Genomic DNA, 26,948 nt, shown 5'->3' on the forward strand with positions numbered 1-26,948 from the left:
GTAGAGACATGAATTCTCATGTGGGGTACTAGAGTATCCCAGCTACTTTCAAGATTTAACTTCTTTTTTAAATGCAATATTTCAGTTGTAAAATTGTAGTTAAAACTCCAATTAATCTTTGATTTTCCAAAAAAAAAAAAATAAATAAATAAATAAATAAAAAAAAAATAATAATAATATCTTTTATTTCTCTCATTTCATCAACCACAGCTACAGCCCTTTTTGTCCATTTTGTCCAATTATAAAGTGATATAATCTCGACTTTCTTCCTTTCTTCAGTTAGAATGACTGATTTTTTTGCCCTTTGAGAATGTGAGACTAATTTCACATTTTTTGAATGTCGAATAATGAGGAGTGAATTCAGCTGATGTTTTCCAGCATATACAGTCAAATCCAGTTGTAACGAATACCATTATAGTGAAATTCTCATTTTAACAAACACTTTTATAATTCTCCAGATAAGTTTACCTAGGAACAATTCATAAACATGGAATTCCTTTATAACGAAATTTTGTTGTAATGAAATGATTTCTCCGGTCTCTTGGATTTCGTTATAATGGGATTCGACTGTATCTACATTTACCGAGGTGAAATGTGTGATCTACAACCAAAACAAACAATATTTAGCAGGTTCCTTTGGAATATATGGTCATGAACATGGAAGGCCTTTAGCTTTTCACCTGTTCCATGTTCTCCTACGTACACAGTGAATAATTCTTTAAACTTCAATACAAACTTTTGAAAATTTTAAAAATCTAATTTTTTTTTCAATTTTTTATTTATTTTTTGGTTCCCTGTTATTCATATTGTCAAATAGCATTAAAGCTAATAGAAATGAAAGGCGCTAATATGTAAATTAACTAACCTTTGTATATCTTGTTCATAAGGATCCATCGTTGCACATCAAACACTAAAACAGAATTCTGGGAATTGATGCTTTTGTCATGGTACATGGTGTGGAGTACTGCAGTACTCCACGCATCTTCCCAGATTAAAATTGATTAAATTAATCCTCTCTTTTCTTAAAAATAAATTTCTGATGAATCTATGTTGATTCTTGTGAGATACAGTAATCAAACTGTCTATGAAATTTACAGGTTGTTAAAGCATATGACCACGAGGAACACTGTCAAGTAGCAATCAAAATAATCAAAAACAAGAAGCCTTTCTTAAATCAAGCTCAGATTGAAGTCAAGCTTCTAGAAATGATGAACAACTATGAAGGTGATGGAAGCTACTCACAACTTGGTCAGGATAAAATAGGTTAGCAGATTCTTATATATACAGTAATTTATTGATTAGAAATGGATTACCTTTTGGGTTTGATAATACGATTAAATACTCGACGTTTGGGTTTACCCAAAATTCAAAACGAACATGGTTTGTTACGCGTTTCAGAACTATATGAAGTTCCTTCATCAGTAGCAGAAACAAAGAAGAAAAAGAAATATTTAAAAAACTCCTTATAGCGGGAGTTACTTGCTGTTGTACACAAGAGTCAAATGCAAAAAATTTTGAATTTGACTCTTCAAAGTCGTATTTAACTTCGACGTTAAATACGATTAACGTTGAGTATTTAATCGTAATTTATTGATTATTAGACACACACACAATGGGTCATCTGACAGCACACTGTTCTGTAAAATGTAATACATCTGACAATATTATATGATATTTCTCGACAAAAATTGTAATTACAGATTCTTGTGTTGAGTTTTTTTTATTTTTAGTGCAGTAAAACTTTCTCTTAACAGACACCCCTCAGATATGGCCACCCGTCTTTTACAGCCTAATAAAAATTTCCCCTTGTATAAAAAAGTTAGCGTTTTAAACCCCTGATTAAGTCGCCCCTCTTTTACGGATGAATTTTTTTGTCCCTCCGGTATTCCGCAAAAGAGAGGTTTTACTGTTCATACAATATATTACTAATGCTAGTACAGCAATACACCAATATATAAAAAAAATTGGGTGCATAATTTTTTTTTATTTTTGGAAAAAAGTGTGCATTATTAAATTTAAGCATAATCGTAGGGTAATTGCTGAGATGGTAGTGATTATTAAGTGATAATCAAGGAAGAATTATTTTGTTAATATGAATAACCATATGTGATTAAACTATGCTGCCTTGAGAGGCTGCTTGGTAAGCTATTAAAGATTAAAACGACATGTTGCTCTCTGCAGAGAGACATTTTCCATGAATGTGAGCTGGTCTCTCATTTGTAAAAATTCACTCCGCATAGAGTAGGCCGGCCCGAAAATTCAAGCATTTACCACCATCACTTTTGTGATTCCATCACGCTTCAGATTATGGAAAACAGACTGCAAGAACACAAAACAAACACAACTCTTCTGTGCTCAAGTACTTCTGGCATGTACTAATTCAGTAGAAATACTGCGGAAGAATGTGTATGAGGTGCATGACGAACATTCAGAATTGGCGGCTACAGATTTTAGAGAGAATTTGATTTTGCAGAAAAAATTCTATTGGGCAAGGGTTTTCAAACTGCTCCATTGTGGCCCTGGCAAAGGTTTTTCGAGGAGGAGAATCTTTTTTAAACTGCTCTGGGGAGGTGCAGATAAGAGTTGATTAGGAAAAGTGACCCTGTGGGTAGGAGAAGTTTGAGAGCCTCTGCTATGGAGCGACATCATCTTTATCAGGATATCTGGATTTAATGGCAAACTACAAGGTGCTAAAAATTGAAACCAAAATCTGTAACTGTTAATCCCAATCTACTTTGATGAATGCTGATTTCAGTGATGAATCACAAACAGAAGGCTAAATTTCTTCTGAACTAGAACACATAGGACAGAATTACTATGGTGTTTTATGTTCCACTTATAGGCTCGCCTATCATCCGCTTTTGTTTGGCAGATTAGTAGAAATTTGCCCTTATGCAGTTTTAGCTATGTATTCATTTTAACTACTAAGTTAAAAAGAATTACCATCAATCATCATTTTCATCATACATAACTTCCGCATCCTCTTGTATAGGCCTCGGCCGAACGATATTGAATAAATAAGTTGCCATCCCTTACTGAGATTATTTCCCCATTGATAAATAATACTTATACATAAACTGAAAAGAAAAATAGTGATATTTGTTGAGAATATCAATTTATTTCTAATAATTGATATTCTCGTTAAATAATTTGTTTAATGAAAATTTTTATGCATTCATTTTTCTTTTATCTAGGAAGGTGTATGTTTTTTTTCCAGAGTTTTGTATTCTATTTTATTTCTTTATTGCTCTTGTGATTGCATTTAAAAAAATGGGGGGGGGGGGAAGTCAAATTTCTGATAGTTAAATGAGAGGAAAAAATGGAAAAATCTTATTATATATAACTGAACTTATAAAAATTAAGATTATATTTTAAGAATGAACACTTTAAATCCTTAGACAAAATTTTTTTAATTTTTTCTAGAATAATTTTGCTATAAAATTTTAATTTCATTTAATCTTTTTTTCTTTTTTTTACAGTCAAACTCAAAGGCCATTTTATGTGGCGAAATCATCTTTGCTTGGTGTTTGAACTTTTATCATATAATTTGTATGACCTTCTTCGCAACACCACGTTTCGGGGTGTTTCCTTGAACTTGACGCGTAAGTTTGCCCAACAAATGTGCACAGCTCTGATGTTTCTTTCAAGTGCTGATCTTAACATCATCCACTGTGATCTGAAGCCGGAGAATATACTCCTGTGTAATCCAAAAAGAAGTGCTATCAAAATTGTTGATTTTGGGAGCTCTTGCCAGTTAGGTCAGAGGGTAAGTAAGCATTTATTACTTTATGACAATTTATTTTACTTGCTGACAATATTTTATAATTGTTGATCAAATACGATGCAGACCATAGATTCCAATGTTTTTTTTCATGGATAATCCTTGGTGGTTATGAGAGGGTTTCAATCAATCCCATTATATAGACCAGTATTTCTCAACCTTTCTAAGCCAAGGACCAGCAAAATGTCTGAAAAAATTCATTTTTGTCTATTTGTGTCTCATATTTACTGGGCATTCCTGTATTTTTGTTTGCTCTGAATTTTTTTATGCATTTTGTTCATGACTTATTGTGATAGGTTACATGATAGTATTAGTGTTTTCATAACTTATTATGATAATTATTGGCCACAATTTACGGCTATAAATGATATTCAACTTTTCCATATTTGTCAGGTTTAACTTTTTTCCCCAAATGTTTGTGATTTTACCACAATTGGGGATTTTGCCAACTTATGGCAATGCTTTTGATGACATTTGGTGACGTCCCATATTTTACCATGTTTAAGATCCCAGTTTCTTATCTTTCTCAATGAAATATGGGGATTTAGTCCTCCTTTATTTCCCCCACCTTTCACCCATTTTAGCAGTAATTAGCTAATTTGTCGTAAATTTCCTTTTTGGGCTACAATTAGTGATATCTTGTCATAGCTATTTGCAGCATTTTCCTTACTGTGGTATGGTGAACCTAAGTATGAACATACAATTTTTCTTTGAACGCATATGGGATATAACTAATATCAACTACAACAACTGAATGATTTTTCATCAAGTTAGAATTGAATTGTCAAATCTATGTATGGACCATTGATGCCATCATCATGGATATGGTCCACTGGTCTGCTGACCATAGGTTGAAAAACTCTGATATAGACTATTTATGGGGTTATGCTCTTTTACCGGCTAATCATATTTTAAAATTGATGAGTGGGTTCTTTTAAAAGTAACACTTCAGTACCATATTGTAATTTTTGTCCCCAAAATATTGTTAATTACTGTATGCATGTAAGAGAGGAAAGAGATCCAAGGAACGTGTTGGACAAAAAGGAAAAATTTGAGTGAGTGAAATCCCTTGGTGTTTTTTAAAAATAACACAAGATAATGTTAATAAATTGAACATAGTTGCTATGCTCAAATCAATTTTTTTATAATCTTGTGAATGAAATCCAACTTCTATGTTTCCACTCATTGTTGCAAAATATAGTGAAAACTTTTAAACAAAATGACACGACAAAACAAGCTGGTGCTAAATTAGAAAGCTTTCTGCAGGGCAGTCCTATTCAGCATAAATATAAGGGAAGAAAATTTCTGGCCTCTGTAGCTTGATGGTAGAACACTCGTTGGACAGTGAGAGGTTGGTGGTTTGATTCCCTGTAGAGGAATGTGACTATTTCAACTTTGCTAAACAAGATTTTATGCGTTTACAGATAACAGTAATATAAAGGAAAACTGCATATCTTACCCCTTAACCAGTCATCTGGCCAACTGATTTCTCGCATGTCCTATGCCCGGTGCCCCCCTAATTTTTTTATTAAAATTTTTGGGGTAAATCATGCTTGTTTCTTCCATAGCAGTAATAAGTAGATGTATATTTTCTCATGCATATTTAGGGGTGTTGATTTAACTTTTTGTAAGTTAACTGTTTTATTATCCATGTTGTAGATATACCAGTACATCCAGAGCCGCTTCTATCGTTCACCAGAAGTTCTGTTGGGTATACCATATGACATGGCAATCGATATGTGGAGTCTGGGTTGCATATTAGTAGAGATGCACACGGGGGAACCACTTTTTAGTGGTGCTAATGAGGTATATTTATTTTCATTGGAGTTGTTTGAACTAAGATTTCATTCCCAAGTATAGCTATAGAATTGTTGCCATTTATGTCAAAATGATTTTATTGATGAATCATTTAATTTGATCAATGATTTATGGGATCTTTTTTGTGAAAATATATCAAAATTTTTATAGTTTTAATTAATTGTGGAGATTTTTTCCCCCATTAATAAGCTGCTGTAATGCAGGTTTTAACAAATCCCTGACACTTGATCGCTATGGGCTGAACTACATAGATCTATTGCCCGACATGCCGGGGAAATGTAAAAATTTTAAATAGTCTATAAGGTTTTCGCGGCCATCATTTGATAAAAATTGTTTTTTCGGGTTCGAAGACCGTCGTCCGTTTGAGTTTGTTCTCAACGTTTCCCCAACACTAGTGGTTGGCATCATCAGGAGAATTGATAAACTGGATCAAAGTCAAGTTTTCCGGAGTCTCAGGTTGTATTTATGCACATAAGTGGCTTGAACTACACTATTGTTTTGCGATTGGTCAGTTGATTCTATGGCTGGCAGCGTATTGTAAACAGTTGTTATGCTGGTAGAACCTGATTGGCCGAGAGATGTGGAGTTATCTGATTGGCTGTTGTCATCATTCTGTTGCTGGACCTTGAAGGGGAAGGTTCTTGTTCTTCTGAGAGCTGGTGTCCAGGATCTGCTCAATTTCAAAGTTTCTTCTCTTCTATTATAGCTGTTTTTGTGCTTGTATATTTCAATAGCCTCTCTGTAGATTCGTGGGAAGAAGTGGTCAACATTAGCTATTACCTGTGTTTTGCTGAACTGTACACTGTGGTTGTCGTAAAGCGCATGCTCTGCCACCGCCGACTTTTCTGTTTGGCCCATTCTGCAGCATCGTTCGTGCTCTTTTATTCTCGTGGCCACAGATCTTTTTGTGGTTCCAATATATACCTGACCACAGGTGCACGGTATTCGGTAGATCCCCGGTGTTGATAGAGGGTCACGGTGGTCTTTTGCTGATCGCAGCATTTCACATATTTTTCTGGTTGGTTTGAAAATGGTCTTTATACGATGTTTTTTCATGACCTTGCTGATTCTTGCCGTCACTCCGGGGATAAAAGGCAGCACAGCTTTTCCAATTGATTGTGACTGCTCATTTTCCGTTGGTGATTCCTTGATGGAGCGTAAGGCTTTCTTGATGTCGTCTTTCGTGTACCCATTAGAGCGGAAAACTGATTTTAAGTGCTCAATCTCTTTACCTAGATCTTTTCCTTCACATAGTCTTCTTGCCCGCTCGATCAAGGTTTTCAGTACACCTCGTTTTTGGTGAGGATGATGATTGGAGAGCTTATGCACATATCTGTTGGTGTGAGTAGGCTTACGATAAAGTGTACACAGTGTACAGTTCAGCAAAACACAGGTAATAGCTAATGTTGACCACTTCTTCCCACGAATCTACAGAGAGGCTATTGAAATATACAAGCACAAAAACAGCTATAATAGAAGAGAAGAAACTTTGAAATTGAGCAGATCCTGGACACCAGCACTCAGAAGAACAAGAACCTTCCCCTTCAAGGTCCAGCAACAGAATGATTACAACAGCCAATCAGATAACTCCACATCTCTCGGCCAATCAGGTTCTACCAGCATAACAACTGTTTACAATACGCTGCCAGCCATAGAATCAACTGACCAATCGCAAAACAATAGTGTAGTTCAAGCCACTTATGTGCATAAATACAACCTGAGACTCCGGAAAACTTGACTTTGATCCAGTTTATCAATTCTCCTGATGATGCCAACCACTAGTGTTGGGGAAACGTTGAGAACAAACTCAAACGGACGACGGTCTTCGAACCCGAAAAAACAATTTTTGTAAAAATTTTGATCAGGTGTGTATTTTTCTCAACTACGTTCCTGACTCAGGCATATAAATAAATTGAGGGTAAATCTCCTATAATATCTGTATGCCGAATGTAAAGGGCACGAATAGGAAATTTTACAGAGCTGTTTAAGAGGATTTTTTTTAGTATGTCTTTCTATGAAGCTCGCTTGTTTTATAAAGTTAATATCTCTGTTATTTATTGAAATAGGACTTGGTGACCTATACATGTGTGTAGCATAACAAAAGTTATTGCAAATACAGTCATCCCTCGTTCTGAAGATGATCATGAATACGGAAAATCCACAAATAACCCAAAGCATAATTTTTTTAACCATCTCATTTATATCTGCTTTGTGTGACAGAAGTAGAAGGGGCATCTACTGATTTTCGGCGATGTTTTTGGAATGAACACCTCAATGTCTGTTAGCTGTTTAATATAATTGAATAATGACAATTATACATTGAAGAGCCAAAAAAACTGGTACACCTGCCTAATATCGTGTAGGGCCCCCGCGAGCATGCAGAAGTGCCGCAACATGACATGTTTTTCCCTCTGTTTTTTCTCCTTTCAAAATGACATCACACATCGTAAATGGGGGAATAGTGGGAAATTCCCTTTTTAAGGAAGTTTTACAAACCTAAGAAAAGTTGTTTGTCTTATCGTGCAGGGATATAGCTTAGCAGCCAATAGTCCTGGATAATAATTGCAGATTGTAGTGACGTGCATGTGGTCAAAACATCTCTTTTGTTGAAGTTACGTATGTGCGATAACAAAATATGAATACTGATAAGCAAAAAAATATTTCATCAATTTCAAAGATACTTATTCCGATGAATTTCCCGAAAAAAACATACTTTTTCTTTTTGTACAAGTTGTGTTAAGGACAAACATTGGTCATGGTAGAAAGACTGACATCATCACCCATGTGAAATCAAAAAAACATGAAGCAAGTGTCACAGAAAGTCAGCATTCTTCAAAGACTGATGCTTTTCCCCTTCATCTTCCGATGATTTTAGGGTCATTCGCGCAGAATGTTTGTTCACATCGTTTCTGATTGAACACAATATATATACACTGAAGAGCCAAAAAAAACATTTTTTTAAACATAATCATAAAAAGCTTCTATTAAAGAAAGAATTGATGCCATCTCCCATGGAAGAAAAAATCCTTTCCTTAAGAATCGAGTTAGTCATCCACTTCAAATTCAAATTTATCTTCACTTATTCATCTACATCAGGGGTGGCCAACTTCTCTATGTTCGAGGGCCAACATAATGGTCATACGCAGTGTCACGGGCCATACTAGGGATAAAACTCTGTCACATACGCTGCACCCAGTATGATTACTTGCTATGGCATCGCTGGCCATGAACATTTTGACGCAATTTTACTGATTATCAAACTCTTCATTTTTTTAAATACTAATTATAAACAGGGTTGGGGTTTTGGGCAGGATACGTGGGAAAAACTGTCTGAAACTGTCCAAAACCTCCAACTTTCAAAATGTTATATGGAAACCTTTGGTTTTTTTCCCATGATACTAACATATTAAAAAAAATACTAGAAGAAAATAAAACTAACTAAATCAAAAAGATTTCAAAAAGGTGTCATTTGGTTTTTTTCTAAGTTAATTGTTTCATCAAATTTATGGTTTTAAGCTGGAAATCTGATAGTCAATTACACTGAAGAGCCAAAAAAACTGGTACACACCTGCCTAATATCGTGTAGGGCCCCCGCGAGCATGTAGAAGTGCAGCAACACGGCGTGGCATGGACTCGACTAATGTCTGAAGTAGTGCTGGAGGTAATTGACACCATGAATCCTGCAGGGCTGTCCATAAATCCGTAGGAGTAAGGGGGGGGTGGAGATCTCTTCTGAACAGCACGTTGCAAGGCATCCCAGATATGTTCAATAATGTTCATGTCTGGGGATTTAGGTGGCCAGCGGAAGTGTCTAAAGTCAGAAGAGTGTTCCTGGAGAGTGTCCACTTGTAGCAATTCTGGACGTGTGGGGTGTCGCATTGTCCTGCTGAAATTGTCCAAGTCCGTCCGAATGCACAATGGACATGAATGGGTGCAGGTGATCAGACAGGATGCTTACGTACCTGTCACCTGTCAGAGTCGTATCTAGATGTATCAGGTATCCCATATCACGCCAACTGCACACACCCCATGCCATCACAAAGCCTCCACCAGCTTGAACAGTCCCCTGTTGACATGTAGGGTCCATGGATTCATGAGGTTGTCTCCCTACCCGTACACGTCCATCAGCTCGAAGCAATTGGAACCGAGACTCGTCAGACCAGGTAACGTGTTTTCAGTTCTCAACAGTCTAATGTCGGTGTTGTCGGGCCCAGGCGAGGCGTAAAGCTTTGTGTCGTTCAGTCATCAAGGGTACATGAGTGGGCCTTCGGCTCTGAAAGCCCATATCGATGATGTTTCGTTGAATGGTTCGCACGCTGACACTTGTTGATGGCCCAGCATTGGAATCTGCAGCAATTTGCGGAAGGGTTGCACGTCTGTCACATTTAATGATTCTCATCAGTCGTCGTTGGTCCCGTTCTTGCATGACCTTTTTCCGGCCGCAGCGATGTCGTAGATTTAATTTTTTACCGGATTCCCGATATTCACGGTAAACTTGTGAAATGGTCGTATGTGAAAATCCAAATTTCATCGCTACCTCGGAGATGCTATGTCCCATCTCTCGTGCGCCGACTATAACACCACATTCAAACTCACATCTCGATAACCTGCCATTGTAGCAGCAGTAACCAATCTAACAACTATGCCAGACACTTGTATTATATAGGCGTTGCCGACCGCAGCGCCGTACTCTGATTGGCTCCATATCTCTTTATTTGCATACGTATGCCTGTACCAGTTTTTTTGGCTCTTCAGTTTAGTATGGAAGTTATATGATACATAACTTGCATACCTTTTTCATTGCATCCTCAGAAAAACAACTCTTTCAATGTGAGAGACATGTAGATCCAGGGGTACATAGTAGAAGGCGAAGCTAAAGCAATGGCTAATAGAATTTCAAGTTCCAGTTTCTTGATATATGTGACTAGATTCATTGATACTGTAATAATTGGAAATCGCAGGAATGAAATTAACCTTTGTCAATAGTTTCATTTGCAATTTTTGTACTTTCAGAAACATTTAACAACAGTCTTTTAGAAACATTTTCAGAAGCACTAGAGAAAACCTTCAAGATTGGTTTTTAAAATGTTAATTTGGACACATACAGCTTATATTTTGTTTCAATAAGAAAATTATTATCTCAACTGTGTTTTCCAGAAAAGTGGGGAAGACACCACAAATATGAAATCTGCGAATACAGAGAGCAGCATACTGTAATAGTACCCTGTATTGATGAAAAATGGATATGGTGCCCTTTACCTCTGGCATATAGATTATGCTAAAATTCTTCAGGCATCCATTATTTCTAGTTACATGCCCACTGGGCATGTGAATTCTTTGAGATTTGTCCAGCTTTGAGGACTAAAAAAAATTGCAGATAGCCAGTGACCCTCTTTCATGTTAGTGGGACTCCTGCAGAAGTTAACAGAAAACAAATATTTATGACAGTTTTTCTTGTTAGAAAAATGCTTGGCTCCTAAAGCATTTGACTGATGCCTATTTTTTTATTTTTCAAGCTCTCTAATAATAACTTCAAATACAACATAATTCCTTATAATCCAACCTAGCAATACCCTCTATAACAATAATCTCCTGTATGGTGATATCATTTTCCAATCCTGGCATACTTCCCATGCTGTTAGTAAATACCATTTTATAATATATTGTGACTTTTATTTTGGGCCACACAGTGTACATTCTTGCTCAAATTCTTCTTGTTTTTTCATGCAATTTATTGTGTATTCTCAGGTTGATCAAATGAACAAGATTGTTGAAGTTCTTGCTATGCCTCCTAAACACATTCTTGATCAAGCCCATAAGGCAAGAAAGTATTTCGACAGGCTTCCTGGAGGTGGTTATGTTCTAAAGAAAACCAAAGAAGCTAAGAAAGTAAGCTTTGATATTGTGTGATTCATACAGACATTTGGTGGAGCATGGATTTTTCTAGTCTTTTCGAATGAGTGCAGTATTTACAGAGATCTATTGCTTAGTGTTTAAAAATATAAAAAGTCATAAAATTAGTGTTATGAATTTAAAATGCTTCGTTTCTGGTGAAATCAAGGCAAAAACCCCATATAGATAATCCCCCTGCGCCTTTTCCCCCAATATAACATGTTTTTCAGATTGCTAAATAAATGTCAAAATCTGTGGTGAATATTTGTGATTAATAGCTTTTATTGAAAAATGGGATTCAATTTCAGAAGTTTTAAAAATATTATCAAACTTGGTTATAATGACCTCAGTTGTAATGACACCTTAGCTGTAACATCAATAATTAAATGTCCAGACTGATTCCCATAGAGAATAATCATAATGAACCTTGTTTATAACGTCGATTAAAACACCATAAACTTAGATATAACGACATATTTTTTTTTGTCGCTTTTGCTTTCATTTTCTATGGTGTTTTTCCAGAATTATAGCTTATCACATTAAGGAAATGTTCAGCTATTTTTTCATCGATGCCTAATTTTGAAAAAAAGTTTGTTGCATGTTCAACAACACTCCAACTTGCTTCTTGTGGACATGACATGTATTTGCTAAATTACCATATTTTCCTGCTATTGTCATTTCCAACTTTTCCTTTATAAAAATATACAGTTTTTTCAACAAACAGAGCTTATTCTCATTCTTAATTTTTACTAGAATTGGAGATGAAGGTAATTTGTATAATTAATAAATCTGTTATAAATGAATATGACTAAGTATTCATCTTGCATATTTGCCATGTTAAAAAAAATTTCAGTTTTCAACAGCTTCAAACTTGTTATTGCACGTAATTTTGCCATGGGTCATTTGGAGCAATTTTTTCTACAATTTGCAATATTTTTGGAAAGAATTAGTGATTAATATTGATACTGTATTTATAACTCATCCCCCAATTTCCCGTATTTTTCCTCGATCAAGCACTGTCGCTTTAATTACAATGAAATACAGTAGACTCTCTGTAATCCAGCACATATCAGAGTAGGGCTACGCTGGATTGCTGAAAGGTTTTCAAAAAACATAGCATTCAAATTATTTCAATGACTGTGTTTTAGATTTTTAATGACAAACCATTATACAAAGCCAAAAATCAACTGAACATTATTTTAGAATATTGTATACTTTATAAATTTACTGAAATGACTTTGCATAGTAAATCTAAACATTTCTTTTCCGTAACAAAAAAAATATATATTTTTGGTATCTGTGTTATTCCATTCAAAAAAAAAAAATAAATAAAGGGATAGCATATTTCTACAATCGATGAACGCACAGAAAAACATGCAAAATACAGTATCTGTATTTTGTATTAGAATGACAATAATTATCTTAGAGCGCTAAGTAAATGCTTAATTTTCATTATTGGCTATTATATTTTTTTCTGATTTGCATATTTATTCAATATAGATTGATATTGTCTTCTGAATATATCATGTGAACATTATTGAATCTTGCTCTTCCCAGCATACCAGGAGCGAGTAAACTCCAACATTCAAAAAAGCAGGCATTCTTCCATTTTTACAGCACTCCGGCTAATGTGGGGGATATAAATATATATGGTGGTTCATTTCAAGATTTTATTTACCCGATTGTTCTGTATATCGTGAAAAATTATTATTTGTTTTGTTTAACAGTACAAATCTCCGGGAGTCCGCAAGCTGCATGACATTCTAGGTGTGGAGACTGGTGGACCTGGAGGAAGACGGTTAGGAGAACCAGGCCACACAGTCTCGGACTACCTCAAATTCAAAGACCTGATCATCCGAATGCTGGATTACGACCCAAAGACACGCATCAGCCCTTATCATGCCTTACAGCACAGTTTCTTCAAGAGGACTACAGATGAGAGCACAAACACCTCCCACAGTGCTAGCACTAGTCCAGCGATGGAGCAAGGCACAGTTGGCAATCCCGGTACTGGTGGTGCTGGTTCTGGGTCTAGTTCCGGAAGTTCATGTGAGTTTAGATGAAAAAAAAAAAAGAAGTAATCATCCATATATTTTTCATAAATTATTTGTTTTGAAGTATATTTTTTCCAATATTACATTATCCATCATTTCTCAATATACGGTGAAACCTACCATAATGGTCATCTCTGAACAACGGCCCTATTTTCTTGTAGCATAATGCATCCCATTGGACTAATATTGATGTTAACCTCCGAACAAGTATTTTCGAATAACAGCCACTTTTAGACTTGAAAATAAAAGAAAAGAATATATATCACAAGGAGAATATAGCCTTCAATATTTGCTCTGAAAGAGTTTTTGTTCCTTGAGCCCTACAAACATAAAAATATGTATGATTTTTCCTTATATCACACGTGTGGCTCAAGACAAAATTTTAACCTGTGCAAGATATCATTTTGGTGCCCTCCAGCGTATAAGGCACATCAGTAAAAATGACCACAAAAATGAAAACGATGCAAGATGAAATGCATCAAAAAATAGTTTTCCTAAAAATCATTCCATCTAAAGCAAAACATTCATAGCTTGATTCTCATTGATGACACATATTTTTCTGCAATTACTTTCCCTTTTACCACTGTGATTTGGTACCCTTCCTATATATGTGGTTTCCTAAATGCAGTCCATGCCCCCCCCCCCCCCCCCCACACACACTTGGATTTCACAAATAGTTGCTAACGGGTGTGCAAGATTTTTTATGAAAAATTTACACACTCAATGCAAAATAAATGCTGTACTGCATTGTATGGATTCACATGAAACCAAAAATTGTAAACTCTTCCCCCCCCCCCCCAGAAATACTGAACCTCTTAATACCAGTTACATTTTATTGGTTTCGTTTGTGGTAGGTTTCACTGTATTGATCATTGATAGAAAATCAATGATCCCCCCCCCCCCCAGGGTTTTGAGAAAAAGAGGGAAAAACTTGTGCATTTATTTTTAATAAAGAAATCTGTTGTAGATTGTGAAAGCATTCTTCTATAAGGTTAGAGGATGTGTGATTTTGTTTTTGTATGATACTGAATTTCTGGTTTAGTTTGTGACAAATCTAATGATCAGACCAGTTTTTATCTATTAAATGAGATAAAAACTCGACCGCTGTGGTGGTCGAGTGGTTATAGTGACGGACTCGCGATGCGAGGATCCGGGTTCGAACCCCACAGTGGTGGTCGGCTGAAGTTGGTTTTCTGTGGTTTCCAACTTCAAGGCGCAAATGCGAGCCGATCTCCCCGTTAAAAAGTCTCGCCACAGAGAGCAGCAGTCCTACAACGAAAAATCATTCAATCATAACACTTCACTCATAGTTTGAAAAACTGGTGGCAGATGGCAGCACTACACATAACAAGCATTACAGAGAAACAAAAAATCTTCACGTCAGGTTTCACTACACGTACACGCACATTTCCGCATGTACCGATTCGTTGGGGGTTCCGCGGGGGGTTGTGGGCGGGGTGCATGTGTGGTGTAGCAGTAGTAGGTAGGGTAAAAAAGGGCTCGGGGATCCATGATGTTCTTAAGTCAGCCACCTCGTTGGGCAATTTGCCTGTTGTGGTGTTGTATTTGTATTTGTATTTATACTGTTAAATCTCATTATACACTCCTGGTGGTGCAAGATGGAATGATGAGAAAAATCACATTTTTCAATTTAAAAAATATGAATCATGACAACATTTTTTGATATCTCACTTTTTTTAACTTTCGCTCGGAGAAATGTGTCATGTGATATTCACATGTTCCCAGTTTGAAAAGACTCAAATTAAAACATTACACAAATTTCAGCCTCTTTTGTTGATGCTCCTGCATGAGCATCAATGCTTTTACTAGGCGCAAGTTGCAGAGACTTGTAGACAAGAATATTCTCTCTAAACTATTGTAGCACTTACAGCAGCTCCCTGATTCATTTCAGCTGCATGTCAACCCCATTAGCTGCTAAGTCTTGCTGTGCAACCTAATTTGTTGTAAATCCAGGATGCTCCAGAATTTTTACTTCATCTCCGAGACTTCCACAGAAATTCTTGTATATCCCGAATTTTGATAATGATTATAAAAAATCCCTACTTTTGGGGGAATTATTCCCAAAGAATTTACCTGGAAATAGCCATTTCATTTACAATCTCTGAAATGATGTCATGAGCATGATGTAAATTTTCGCCATTGCATCAAATAAAGAAAAAGATTGCTACTGAAAGGCATCCTTCATCGAGAGATCAACACACCAACCTCTTGGTGAGCATGAAAAAAGGCTGCCGTTCAGAATCAGCGATAAATTGTAGGTCCCCGTGTAATTAGCTCTCGTGTGCCAAAAATGATCAATGAGGATTTATTTGTTCAGTTAACAGACTAAATATACCCTTATATACAAACTGAGTTTGATGAATGCTATAGTTTTAACTGTGCACAAGTGATGTCCGAAGCATGTGGTGGTTCTGACAATGTTGTGACTTGACAGTGTATATGCATGCATGCATGCTATTAAAGTAAATGTAGACCTGCCAACTCTCCAGATTTTATACCCTTTCTCCCACTCTCTGGAAAGTATAGAAATTTCTCCTGATTTTAGCCAAAATTTAGATTTCTTCTTGATATTAGTGGAAAAGTTTTCAGCATTAACTTCAGGCATGTCATTTTTGGCGTATGCTTTGCGAGGTGAATAATAAACTAGAGTTATCACAGATGATTGCTGGCAGCAGAAATTGTGCAGCACTTGTCAAAAGGCAATTTTTTCATAAACGGGTTCCTCCATGCAAAATAGTGCTCAACTGACAACTGGTTATGTGTTCTGTCTTCTGCATACGATGATAATTGCGCTTGCTGCCTTCAGCCTAAAAACTAATTGTTTTATGTGAACTGTTTCGGAAAACCAGGCAACTAAAGCAAATTTCTCAGTCGCAAGAGTACTGGATTTTGCATATATATGTAGACTTTCACTGGCAGCACCCTGCTATATAATTAAGCTTGATCACAGTGCCACCCATCACATTTGCATTTTCCAACATTCAGAACGACTAAGACCTATTTGATGTTTTATATCAGTTTTACATTCTGTATGGTCAAAGTCGTTCCAGCGTGCAGTATCGTGGTCAAGGCCGTCCGAGTGTGCCACAAACATGGCGCCGGTAAACAAACAAGCGCTCGAGTGGTGTGGTGATAAGATTCTTAATAATGCTAAATAATGTCCATCAACGTGAAGGTTGCTGTCACGGTTCCAGGTTCAAACTCAAGGGAGGATATAGATAAGCTATTTTCCCTAACAAGCTTGAGGTGACCACAGATAGACAGCACCTTCATTTTTCCACCCCATCTCTTTAATGGCAGTAAATTGCAATATAGCGATATGGCCAGAGTTGGTATTTGGTGTAATGGTAAACAATGGCGAAAATAATAATAAATAATATATAATAAATAATAATAATAAATAATATATGTTTATGTTATGCCACCAGAATTGCCTGCATTATCCCCAACATTACTTTGAAATTGGTTTTTGTTTAGTTTGGCATGTCATTGCGGGACTCGTCTGGATTCTGCTTAACGCTAGCGACTGCCATAAGTTATGGTAGCTGTAGTGATCGATGGGAGCTCTGCGCTGTAGCTGTTGTATGCCCACCATGCAAAATATATCTTGAGCGATATGTTTGTATTGAAAATAAAACTTGGGGGCACTCCAGATAGCATAAAAATTAAAAAAAAAAACAACACACATACACATTTACCTCTTATCGAAAAGTCAATGAGATCTGGTGGTTTTTCTGTTCATATGATTTCACATCAAAAGCTGTTGCTTTTTCAAGATGAGCGGTAAATATGTTTCGGATTATTATATTCTGCTCGGGGGCATACGCAGGATCTACCTGTGAGGGTAGCACTTTTTAAAATTAATTTCTAATTACTTTTTTAAATTGTTTAACTAATTAATTATTTTTTTAGTCTGGGCTATGGTGGCGCCCTCCTGAGAGAATCTCTGGATTTCAAAAGTGGGTGCACAGCTGGAAATGTATAACTGTTTCAACAAACAACAGCATTTGCTGTTTTCATTTCACAGGGATCCTAACAACCTGGGAAAGTACGAGGGAAATGAGAAATATTTGACAAGTCTTCAGGGAAATATACAAATATTTGAGGAAAGTCTGAGGTGGAGGGAATCTGTAAAGAGAAAGAACTGAAACCCTAAAAACATTTGAATGGTTAACATTTTTAATTACATTTCTTTCTTTCAAGAGTTTTGTTCATGGCAATGATCAAACAGGTTTTGCCGGGAATTCTATTTTATGTATCTGACCTTCCTGTTTTATTTTGTGCTATGTTTAATTTGTTTAAAAGCACATTTGAGTTGGACTCGATTTTATTCTGCTGTAAAGATGAGTTACTTTCTTGAATAATGTAACTCATGTGTTGCAAAATGTGCTACAGCATCATTTGTTGTAAACAGGGCCTGCAACTCTGTAGTAATGAGCTGCATGGTAGTATTATCAACGTACAATAAATGTGCAGTAAATGTTCTTGATAAATTTTCTTACCAAAGAAATATTTGTTTTATTTGATGTATATAAATATGTGATTCTCACACAATTGGCCGAAATTGTGTCCCCAAGCTGTTTACATTTAATACATTAATACAGGGTGCAAAGCAATCAAAGGGGTGTGGCATTTTACTAGCAAACCGTTGGTCCTAGACATATACTTCCAACTAGAAAAAACAGCATTAAATGTGTGTGGCCAAAACGGGTTTTCTGCATTTAGAACTATTTTTTCCCAAATTTCCACCTTTTTTGAATTTGAATATCTCTGTGAATTGCATTTGGAAACATGGGGTTTTTTAGCATCAGGAGAGACAGGACAACAACTTTCTAACTGGGTTTTGGGGCATACGGGGGACTGTATAAAAAGTTAATTTTTTTATTTTAGTATAATTATACACACGACCTCTCTTGAAACATATATGAATGCCATATCTGAGTATTACGTGTTTTTTTGGAAACTTTTTCTAATTGGAAGTATACCTCTAAAATAAATGGTTTGCCAGTAAAATACCATACCTCCTGTTTGCTATTCACCCTGTATATTTGCACAGAAATTTTTTTCCCATCACTTCCTATGTATACAATGGAACCTCCCTTAATGCACACTCCCTGTTAACAGACACTTCTGATGCCCGGTCCCATGAAATAGGGCTTTAATGTATTTCACTTCCCATTAGCAGACAGTTAAATTAGGCAAACTCATAATTTTTTCCAAACTCTAATTTATTAGTTTTTTGTCATAAACTGAGAATTTATCATATTTAACTAATATTATGTTTAATTCCAAGCTCGTGTTGGTAAATATGATAAGTTGTCAATTAATTACTTCATTAACTAAACATAACTGGTCCAAGATGGGGAATTCGAATGTTTATGTTGGTTTTGTTTGTTGAGTGTGAAGAAAGTGAACGTTACAAGACTGATAATATAATGTTATGAACGTTTTTATCTTCTCTTCACACTTAGTTTAATTTTTATTACAAAATATATATCATGTATGGGTGAAAATAATTAATTGGATTAAAGAAAAGAAAGGTTATAAATTTTCCCACATTTTTCAGACTTAAAACTTCGTTTTGGAATTATGCATAATTAACAGTAAAAATGATAAATGTAGTGAAAATTAATCAAATTTCCTTTATCGAAACGATTGGTGATTATGCATAACTGTCGGTGTATTACTTTTGCACACACACACACACAGTAACATATACATTTTAATATTAAAATGTATATGTTACTATATTACTATACATTTTAATTACTATACATTTTAATATTAAAATGCATAGTAATCAATTGCAACCAAAGCCAAACATAAATATGAAAGTCGTATAAACGAGGTTCCACTGTGTATTGCACCTTCCCACTAGCGAACATTCCCTGTTTGACAAAATTTTTGGTCCCATTTTTATCCATTACCAAGAGGTTCTATTTTATTCCTGTTTCTGAGAGAGAAGTTGCCACTCTATAATTTTTTTACCAATTGATTTTTTTACAAATTTAAATTCATTAAGGAAATGTCCTTCTCCTGACTGTTCCTCAACACATTTCTTAAATTTTAAAATGATAGCTTTCTATCTCAAAACAAAAATATATTATTTTTTTCAATAATATAATTATATTTTTAAGACCAGTGCACTTCCATATTTCATCTTTTTCGTAATTTTAAATACTTTTTATTAATAGTAAAAAAAAATTTGCCAAATGAAAATTTTCCCCATTCATGACATTTGGAAAACATTGGTTCAAGTTTTACAACACCCGTTAGGGTTGGTAAAAAAACACTTTTTTTTTGTTTTAAATAGTATTAACATTAAAAACAATAAAATTTATGAAAAATCATTCAAACTTCTAATAATTAATTAAAATAAAATGTGTATTAATATAATTAACACTATTCCCATATTTAATTAATCAATAAATATTTCTTATATTTTAACAAAAACCAGTTTTTGCAATTTAATTATTTTTTGCTTAACTCAATGGATTACTTCGTGTTTGAAAATTCTTTTAATGTTATTATTAATCATATAATATAAAGATGTTTTCTCCAGTTACTTTCAGTATGCTTAATTAGGAAGCTATGTTGCAAAAACTATAATAAAAAATTAGGTGAATATAATGTATTTAATGAAGCATAAATAATGCAGATTAATTAACGATGATTTACGATATACAGGGTGATTATAACTAAGGTTCTGATTTCAAAACACTCTAAAAAAAAGAACGATTGTCAGAATGACTTGAAAATTGACATGAATATTCCTGAAGAAATATAATTTTATTAAGTAAAAGGGGAAAAAAGACTAAAATGTAAAATTAATGACATCACCCAACACATGGGAAATTTGCTTCCAGAATGGAAACAATAGCCAGTCATGGTAAAATGATAACTTAATTATAGCATTACACGATTTCACAATTCATGGAAACATCACAAAAAGTGAAGTAATTGAACAAATAACTACAACTTACTCAAGAAATGTTAAATATGTTTTCCGCCGTGTTCTGGTTATGAGGTGAAAGCACAAAAATTCTTGTTGAAAAACAGATCAGAGTATGCCATGGTCATGATGTGGATGCGCTTGCATTTCACCTTTATTAAACCAAACACGCCCCCACATTAATATTCCTGAGGAACTTCTAACATATAGGGGATGCGCTGAAGCTTGCAATTCACCAAAGTTTGCAATCCAACCACTGTTCGTAACATTTTGAAGTACCCCCCACAGCCAGAAGTTGCAAGGGTTAAGGTCAAATGAACTGATGGCCGGCCAGGTGTCGTGCAATCCTGTTATTGTCAAAATAGGTCTTCAGCAGCTGCTTTGCTGGTATTGCAATGTGCATCCTTGATAGAAGTTGTTCTATCCACACACATTGCTTCAGGAGTATCCGTGCAAATTTTCAAGTCATCTGACGAGTACTTATTGTATAGTTTTTGAATCAAAACTTTAATTATAATAACCCTGTATATAGCTGATTATTTTTCATAAATCTGTTACTACTACTATACAGTAGAACCCTGATTAACTGGGCATAACAGTGAAAGTATAAAAAAAAACCTATTGAATATTAAAACTGAGAGATATACAGTAGATGTGCTACTTCTTATGGGAAAGAACATGAAAATGTCTGTGAGGTAATGTAACTACTAGTACACTTGTCTTTGTCCTTTAAGGACAGCTGGTGTCTTTATTGAATTATAGGACCACCTGCCCCTAGCATGATGGTATCACTACTGTTCCCCTGCTGCTTTGTGAAGGGAAAAAGAAACCCTGTGAGATAATACACCATTACATTTAGATGTGTGATACAATCCTTATTCATGTATTTGTTGAAGATAGAGCATCAGAATGTAGCCAAAGGTTAGAAAATGTAGTAAGAATGAGAAATTTTGGCTTCCGTATATAACTTTAAATAACTAGGATACTTTATATGAAAAAAATATACTTTCAGACCACTTTTATGGGACTTTTTGAAAAAACCCACTTACACCATCTTATGCCATTTAAAGATATACCATCAAAATATACCCCAAGAATATACAATTTGATAAAAATGAAAAATTTTGGCTAATAATGAACCAATATATTTTTCAAGGGAAAAATATTTAGGCCACTTTTATTTGACTTTTTGAAAAAAACCACTTGATTTAAACCAAGGTTTAAATCAACGTGGTTTAAACCAAACAACCCTGACACCCATTGCCCCTATCAAATTTTGTGTTAAAATGAGGGAGAAGAATGTAGCCATCACTTGAACTTTCTTTTAGATAGATGAATTAGAATATTGTGAACTTATTCACAAATTAGATTTTTTCAGGAAAAAATATGTGTGTTTTTATTAAATGGTCCCCTGGCTACACTTTTTGTTGCAATCGAAAATTATTTTCAATTTTTACCTCATCTTTCTGTTTAGAGACTTCTATCATTTCTGAAAAGCGCATTTTTTCAACATGCTTAGTTTTTGATCAGTGCTGCAAAACATGTAAAAATGGCATTAGGTAACCAGAAGGAAGATTTGATCGAAAAAAGTAAAAAAAAAATCCAAATTTCTTGGCTGCAACATCAAGCTGCTTTGAAACTGCAACTTGTGCTCTATCAAAATGAACACAAATTAGAAATCTGTTGTCCTTATAACTTGATGAAAAAAGAGCGATAAACACAAATAAAAAAATAAAAATGCAGTTGACAAAAAGGAAACTTGTTCAAAGTATTAGTGTTTGTCCAAGTTCAAAATAAACCACCAATATAGATGGAACATGTTGCCAGTATCAAGTTAAGTGATGAAATAGGCAAATATCTTAACATGGTTAAACTCTATATATTGAATTTTTTCCCCCACCATTAATTTTTTTTTGAACAAACTGCACTGCAGACCAAAGATAAAGAAGTGTCCCCTAGAATTGTTTTGGAACGTTTTGTTTAGATTTTTATTTTTGATAATTTTTCCCCATTTTCTGGCCAATTTTGTGAGAATGACCCAAATATGTGTCATAATTTTTCTTATTTTTAGTATTTCTCATTAAATTATCATTTGCTTAATTTTGATCATGAAAATTGCTGCTCAGCATGACAGGGGAGAATTTGCTTGAAATGAATGAAAAATAACTTGTTTGTGATCACAGAAAATTCTTACTTTGATATGACAGGATCAATATTTTTCTTTCCAATTTCAGCTTCGGCGCCACCCCAGACGGCCACCAACAGGGCTCGGTCTGATCCTACTCATCAGCATCCCTATGGCCAACTACAACACAGCTACACCCAGACAGGGGGGTCGTACAGTGTTCAATTCAGTGCTCATGTGGGCTCGACAACTGCTGCGGCAGCCCTGTCATCGGCCATGGAGTGTGAAAGCCCCATCACGAGCATATCTGGTGGCTCTAGTGTATTTCGTTCCTCTCAAAAGATTCATCCCTGGAGTGCTCTTGGCATGAGTGGCAATGCCGTTACAGTGACACCTAGTGGAGGATCATCTTCGGCGACGGTCGGACAGCCACATTCATATTCTAGTGCACCTGCGAGTCGGGCTGGACACTCTCACATGCACAGCCACAACCATTCCTATAGGCGGCACCTGCACCACCCAGCACAGTCGAATGTACCAGCTGGCCAGGTCATGGCATCCTCCTCCTCCTCCTCGTCTTCTCATGTCATCAGTGCTGTCAGTTTCGACCCCCTCCAGTCTTTCCAGCCAACTTCAACGTTCAGTGCAGTATCCAGCAGTCGAAGTCAGGTGTGTACATCGTCATCCTCCTCCTCAGTAGCGTCTTCCCAACTAATGCCAATGGACATAAACACGAGTAATAACCTGTTCGCATCTCTGGACTGCACGCAGACTTCTCTGAACCTACAGCTGGCTAGCTACCAACCTCTTCTCTATACGGGGGCAGCACTCTACAGTGGACAAGCGACCGTGCCATCTTACTTGGGCACAAACTTCTCGCAGCTTGGGTTACATCCCTCTGCGACGCCACCCTCGCAGCCATCCAGCGTGGTTTCCCCGGACATGGTTTCGCAAAAGCAGTCTTCTGACAGGGACGAGTCACCTATGGTCGGAGTTTGTGTCGAGCAAAGTCCTGTCGCCAGCCACTGATAACTAATAACTAACTTTTTTCCCTGCATTGCGAGTCATTTTCCCTCTTTATCATACTTTTCTTCTACACAGAGAGCAACTGCATGAGTAAAAGAAAGCCTTTATGTTTCCGCAAAAAAAAAATGTTTGCCGCGATCGAACGGGTGACAAAAGAATTGCACACAGAATCATTGAAACACGAACAAAGAAATTTAAAAAAAATATTGTTCGGAAAATTTAAAAAAAAAAACAAAAAAAAAAAAACCGCTGCGAAGGTTTACAAAAAGAAATAGAAACAAGGAATCGGTGCTCACATAATGCAAAGTGCTCTACGACTCATTTGTATATACTTCTCTCTGCAATACAGCTATTTATTGGGGGTTCGGCATGGCTTGTATAAAACTGTATATATATATATGTATACAGTGCGGTACGGCTTGCTGACTGTACAGTGTGTAAGAATGGTGCAGATGGGAGAAAAAAAATTGACTCTAAAAACACTTGTAAATGTCATTTTTTTAAAAAGGAAAAACCGACACTATAGAGGATGACTAGCATTTGCTTGGTGGCATCGTAATCTGTAAAGAAAAACAAAGCAGGTCCTATGCAACCCTCCTTCTTGGGAAAAAAGCGTGTGAATGTGTAATGTGTGTATATAGTTATTATTTATATATACATATATATATAAACATATACATATGTGCAATGAGCAGCGTTATAGGTCTCTTTGCTCCTCCTATGTCTGCCCCCCCCCTTTCCCGCCCTTCTATCCCAGTTACGCTCGTGAAAAAAGCCAAATGCTTTTATCTTTTTTTTGCAGGTATCAAATTATATTCTTCAGGTTAAATGTAACGCCATTGATTTCATGCTGCGGTTTCTAAGGTTATATACATATAATATATATATATATATATTTTAAAGCCATTCCACACCATTTGCTACGCCTAATTTATTTTTAATGATTTCGCCGTGTGTGAAATTTTTTACAGTAGGGTGTGCGTAAGTCGCGCTCGCTCGCTCATTCGTCATCCTTTTTCATTCTATTTTAATTTTTTTTTTTTTTTTTTTTAAATTTTTCATGGTTTAACGGGTAGATTTTTTTTGAAGACGAGATCGAAAAGAAGAAGAAGAAATCACTTCCAAGTGTCAACCATGGCAAAAATCAACAAGTTCCTAAAAAAAAAATTGAAAAAAAAAATCCAATTTACATCGATTTTTTTTCTTCTATCCTTGATCTTTTTTTTTGTCTTATTAAAAATTATTATCGTCAGATCATTTTTTCCCCGATATCAATCCTATTAACAGACTTTTCTTTTTTTTAAATTCTTTTCAATCTTGTCTTTTTCTTTTTAATCGGTAAAAAAAATTTTTAATTGTCATATCACCAACCAATGTCATCATCCTCTGTCCTGTGTGTATGTGCGTGTATTATATCATTTCTTGTAACTTGTGTACAGTAAAAGTAAGATGATAAATAACGATGAAGGAATGTTGTTTGTTTTGACATTTGTGTATTATTTTATGAAGTGAGACGGAAAGTTTTTTTTTTTTTTTAGATTCTTATTTTGTTGTGCAAAGAAATTTCGAGACATTGTCTTAGGCCAAAGGTGCATAACATTTTCAGTCCTGCTGGCTAGATATACAGCAGTTCTGCCGTTCGTGGGTCCGAAACTTTTATATTTAAAGGGTGTGAAAAAAAAAAACATTGCCGAAATGAAAAAGCAATCGAGGAATACGATAACAATCCAAAATCTCATAAGAACATTTGCAAATGCCATCTGGAAGCACAGACGTCATTTAAAATAATACGTAATACAAGGAGGATGATGATGATGAATTCTTCTACAATAATTTATTTAGGAACAATATTACTTGAAGTAGATGTTTGAAGCTTTTTGCACATGCACTGACAGACACTCATTACATTGATGCCGCATGCTTATTGCCAGATGCGTGCGATTGCATGAGTTTGGGATTGTATTACAAGTGACTGGCACAACTCCCCCCTATGGCGGCTCCGGTTGGCATTTGCACACCTATGTTTCCATGTGATTTTGGATTGTTATTGCATAGCTGCCAAGTCTCCCAAATTTTAGCTTTATCTCTCGACCTCCCAAAAAGTTCTTAAATCTCCCAAATTTTTACGAAAATCACAAAAATCCCTAATTGTCCCTGAAATTTTCCTATTTCATTTTAGAAGAATCCCCGCTTCTGAAAACAATCCCTAAGGAATTTCTTGTGGGGGCAAAAAGTCTTTTCCCTCTGTTTTTTCTCCTTTCGAAATGACATCACGCATCGTAAATGGGGGAATAGTGGGAAATTCCCTTTTTAAGGAAGTTTTACAAACCCAAGAAAAGTTGTTTATCTTATCGTGCAGGGATATAGCTTAGCAGCCAATAGTCCTGGATAATAATTGCAGATTGTAGTGACGTGCATGTGGTCAAAACATCCTCTTTTGTTGAAGTTACGTATGTGCGATAACAAAACATGAATACTGATAAGCAAAAAAATATTTCATCAATTTCAAAGATGTATTCCGATGAATTTCCTTTCATCAAATGTTCCAGAAAAAGGCTGACTTTTTCTTTTTGTACAAGTCGTGTTAAGGACAAACATTGGTCATGATGGAAAGACTGACATCATCACCCATGTGAAATCAAAAAAGCATCAAGCGAGTGTCACAGAAAGTCAGCGTTCTTCAAAAACTGATGCTTTTTTGCTTCATCTTCCGATGATTTTAGGGTCAATCACGCAGAATGTTTGTTCACATCGTTTCTGATTGAACACAATATATATTATTTTTTTTTTAGATCACCATTGAAGTTTTGGCCTCCAATTTCACTTGTTTTTGTGTAGGGATTTTATTTTCAAGGGTTTAACTTCCCTGAGTATAAAATCCCTATTTTATTTGACTTCAAGTTTTGAGTACGGATTTTATTCCCTAAGCTTCAATTTTTGTGTGGAAAATCCCTATTTTATTTGGAAAAATCCCTTTTGTATTTATTTGGGAGTGGTTTTAGTATAAATTATGTCCCCGCGAAAATCTCCCTAATTTCCATTTTCAAAAGTTGGCAGTTATGTTATTGTATGCCTGAATTGCCCTTTCATTTTGGCAATTTTTTTTTTCTTTTGAATTACCATACAATCCGTGTTTCAAGGGCCTTTTTGAAAAATGCACCCGTTTTTCCCTTACTTTCAATGAGGCTTACTTCAATTTTTGAAATCAGGAATTAAGATTATTTTCATGACAAATTTTATGGTGATAATTATGACTCCATAACTAATTATGATCATATA

At 35.5% G+C, this 26,948-nt stretch overlaps 1 protein-coding gene across 3 annotated transcripts in view; it reads left to right on the top strand.

Moving 5' to 3' along the window:
* Positions 1–25,136, top strand: part of LOC149070465 (dual specificity tyrosine-phosphorylation-regulated kinase 1B-like) — a 113,397-nt gene extending 88,261 nt beyond the window's left edge. For all 3 annotated transcript variants that reach the window (XM_089249171.1, XM_089249172.1, XM_089249169.1), the window contains 6 exons: positions 1,098–1,263; positions 3,480–3,766; positions 5,441–5,587; positions 11,348–11,488; positions 13,219–13,540; positions 22,753–25,136. In XM_089249171.1, coding sequence (XP_089105297.1) covers positions 1,098–1,263; positions 3,480–3,766; positions 5,441–5,587; positions 11,348–11,488; positions 13,219–13,540; positions 22,753–23,672 — 1,983 coding nt within the window. In that variant the 3' untranslated portion in view covers positions 23,673–25,136. The remainder of the gene's footprint in view (positions 1–1,097; positions 1,264–3,479; positions 3,767–5,440; positions 5,588–11,347; positions 11,489–13,218; positions 13,541–22,752) is intronic.
* Positions 25,137–26,948: the final 1,812 nt, after the last annotated feature.

The sequence above is a fragment of the Pholcus phalangioides genome, unplaced genomic scaffold, assembly GCF_987345545.1.
Source record: "Pholcus phalangioides strain wild (caught in Gottingen) unplaced genomic scaffold, Ppha-v1.0 ptg000021l_1, whole genome shotgun sequence".
In the NCBI taxonomy this organism is placed as follows: domain Eukaryota; kingdom Metazoa; phylum Arthropoda; class Arachnida; order Araneae; family Pholcidae; genus Pholcus; species Pholcus phalangioides.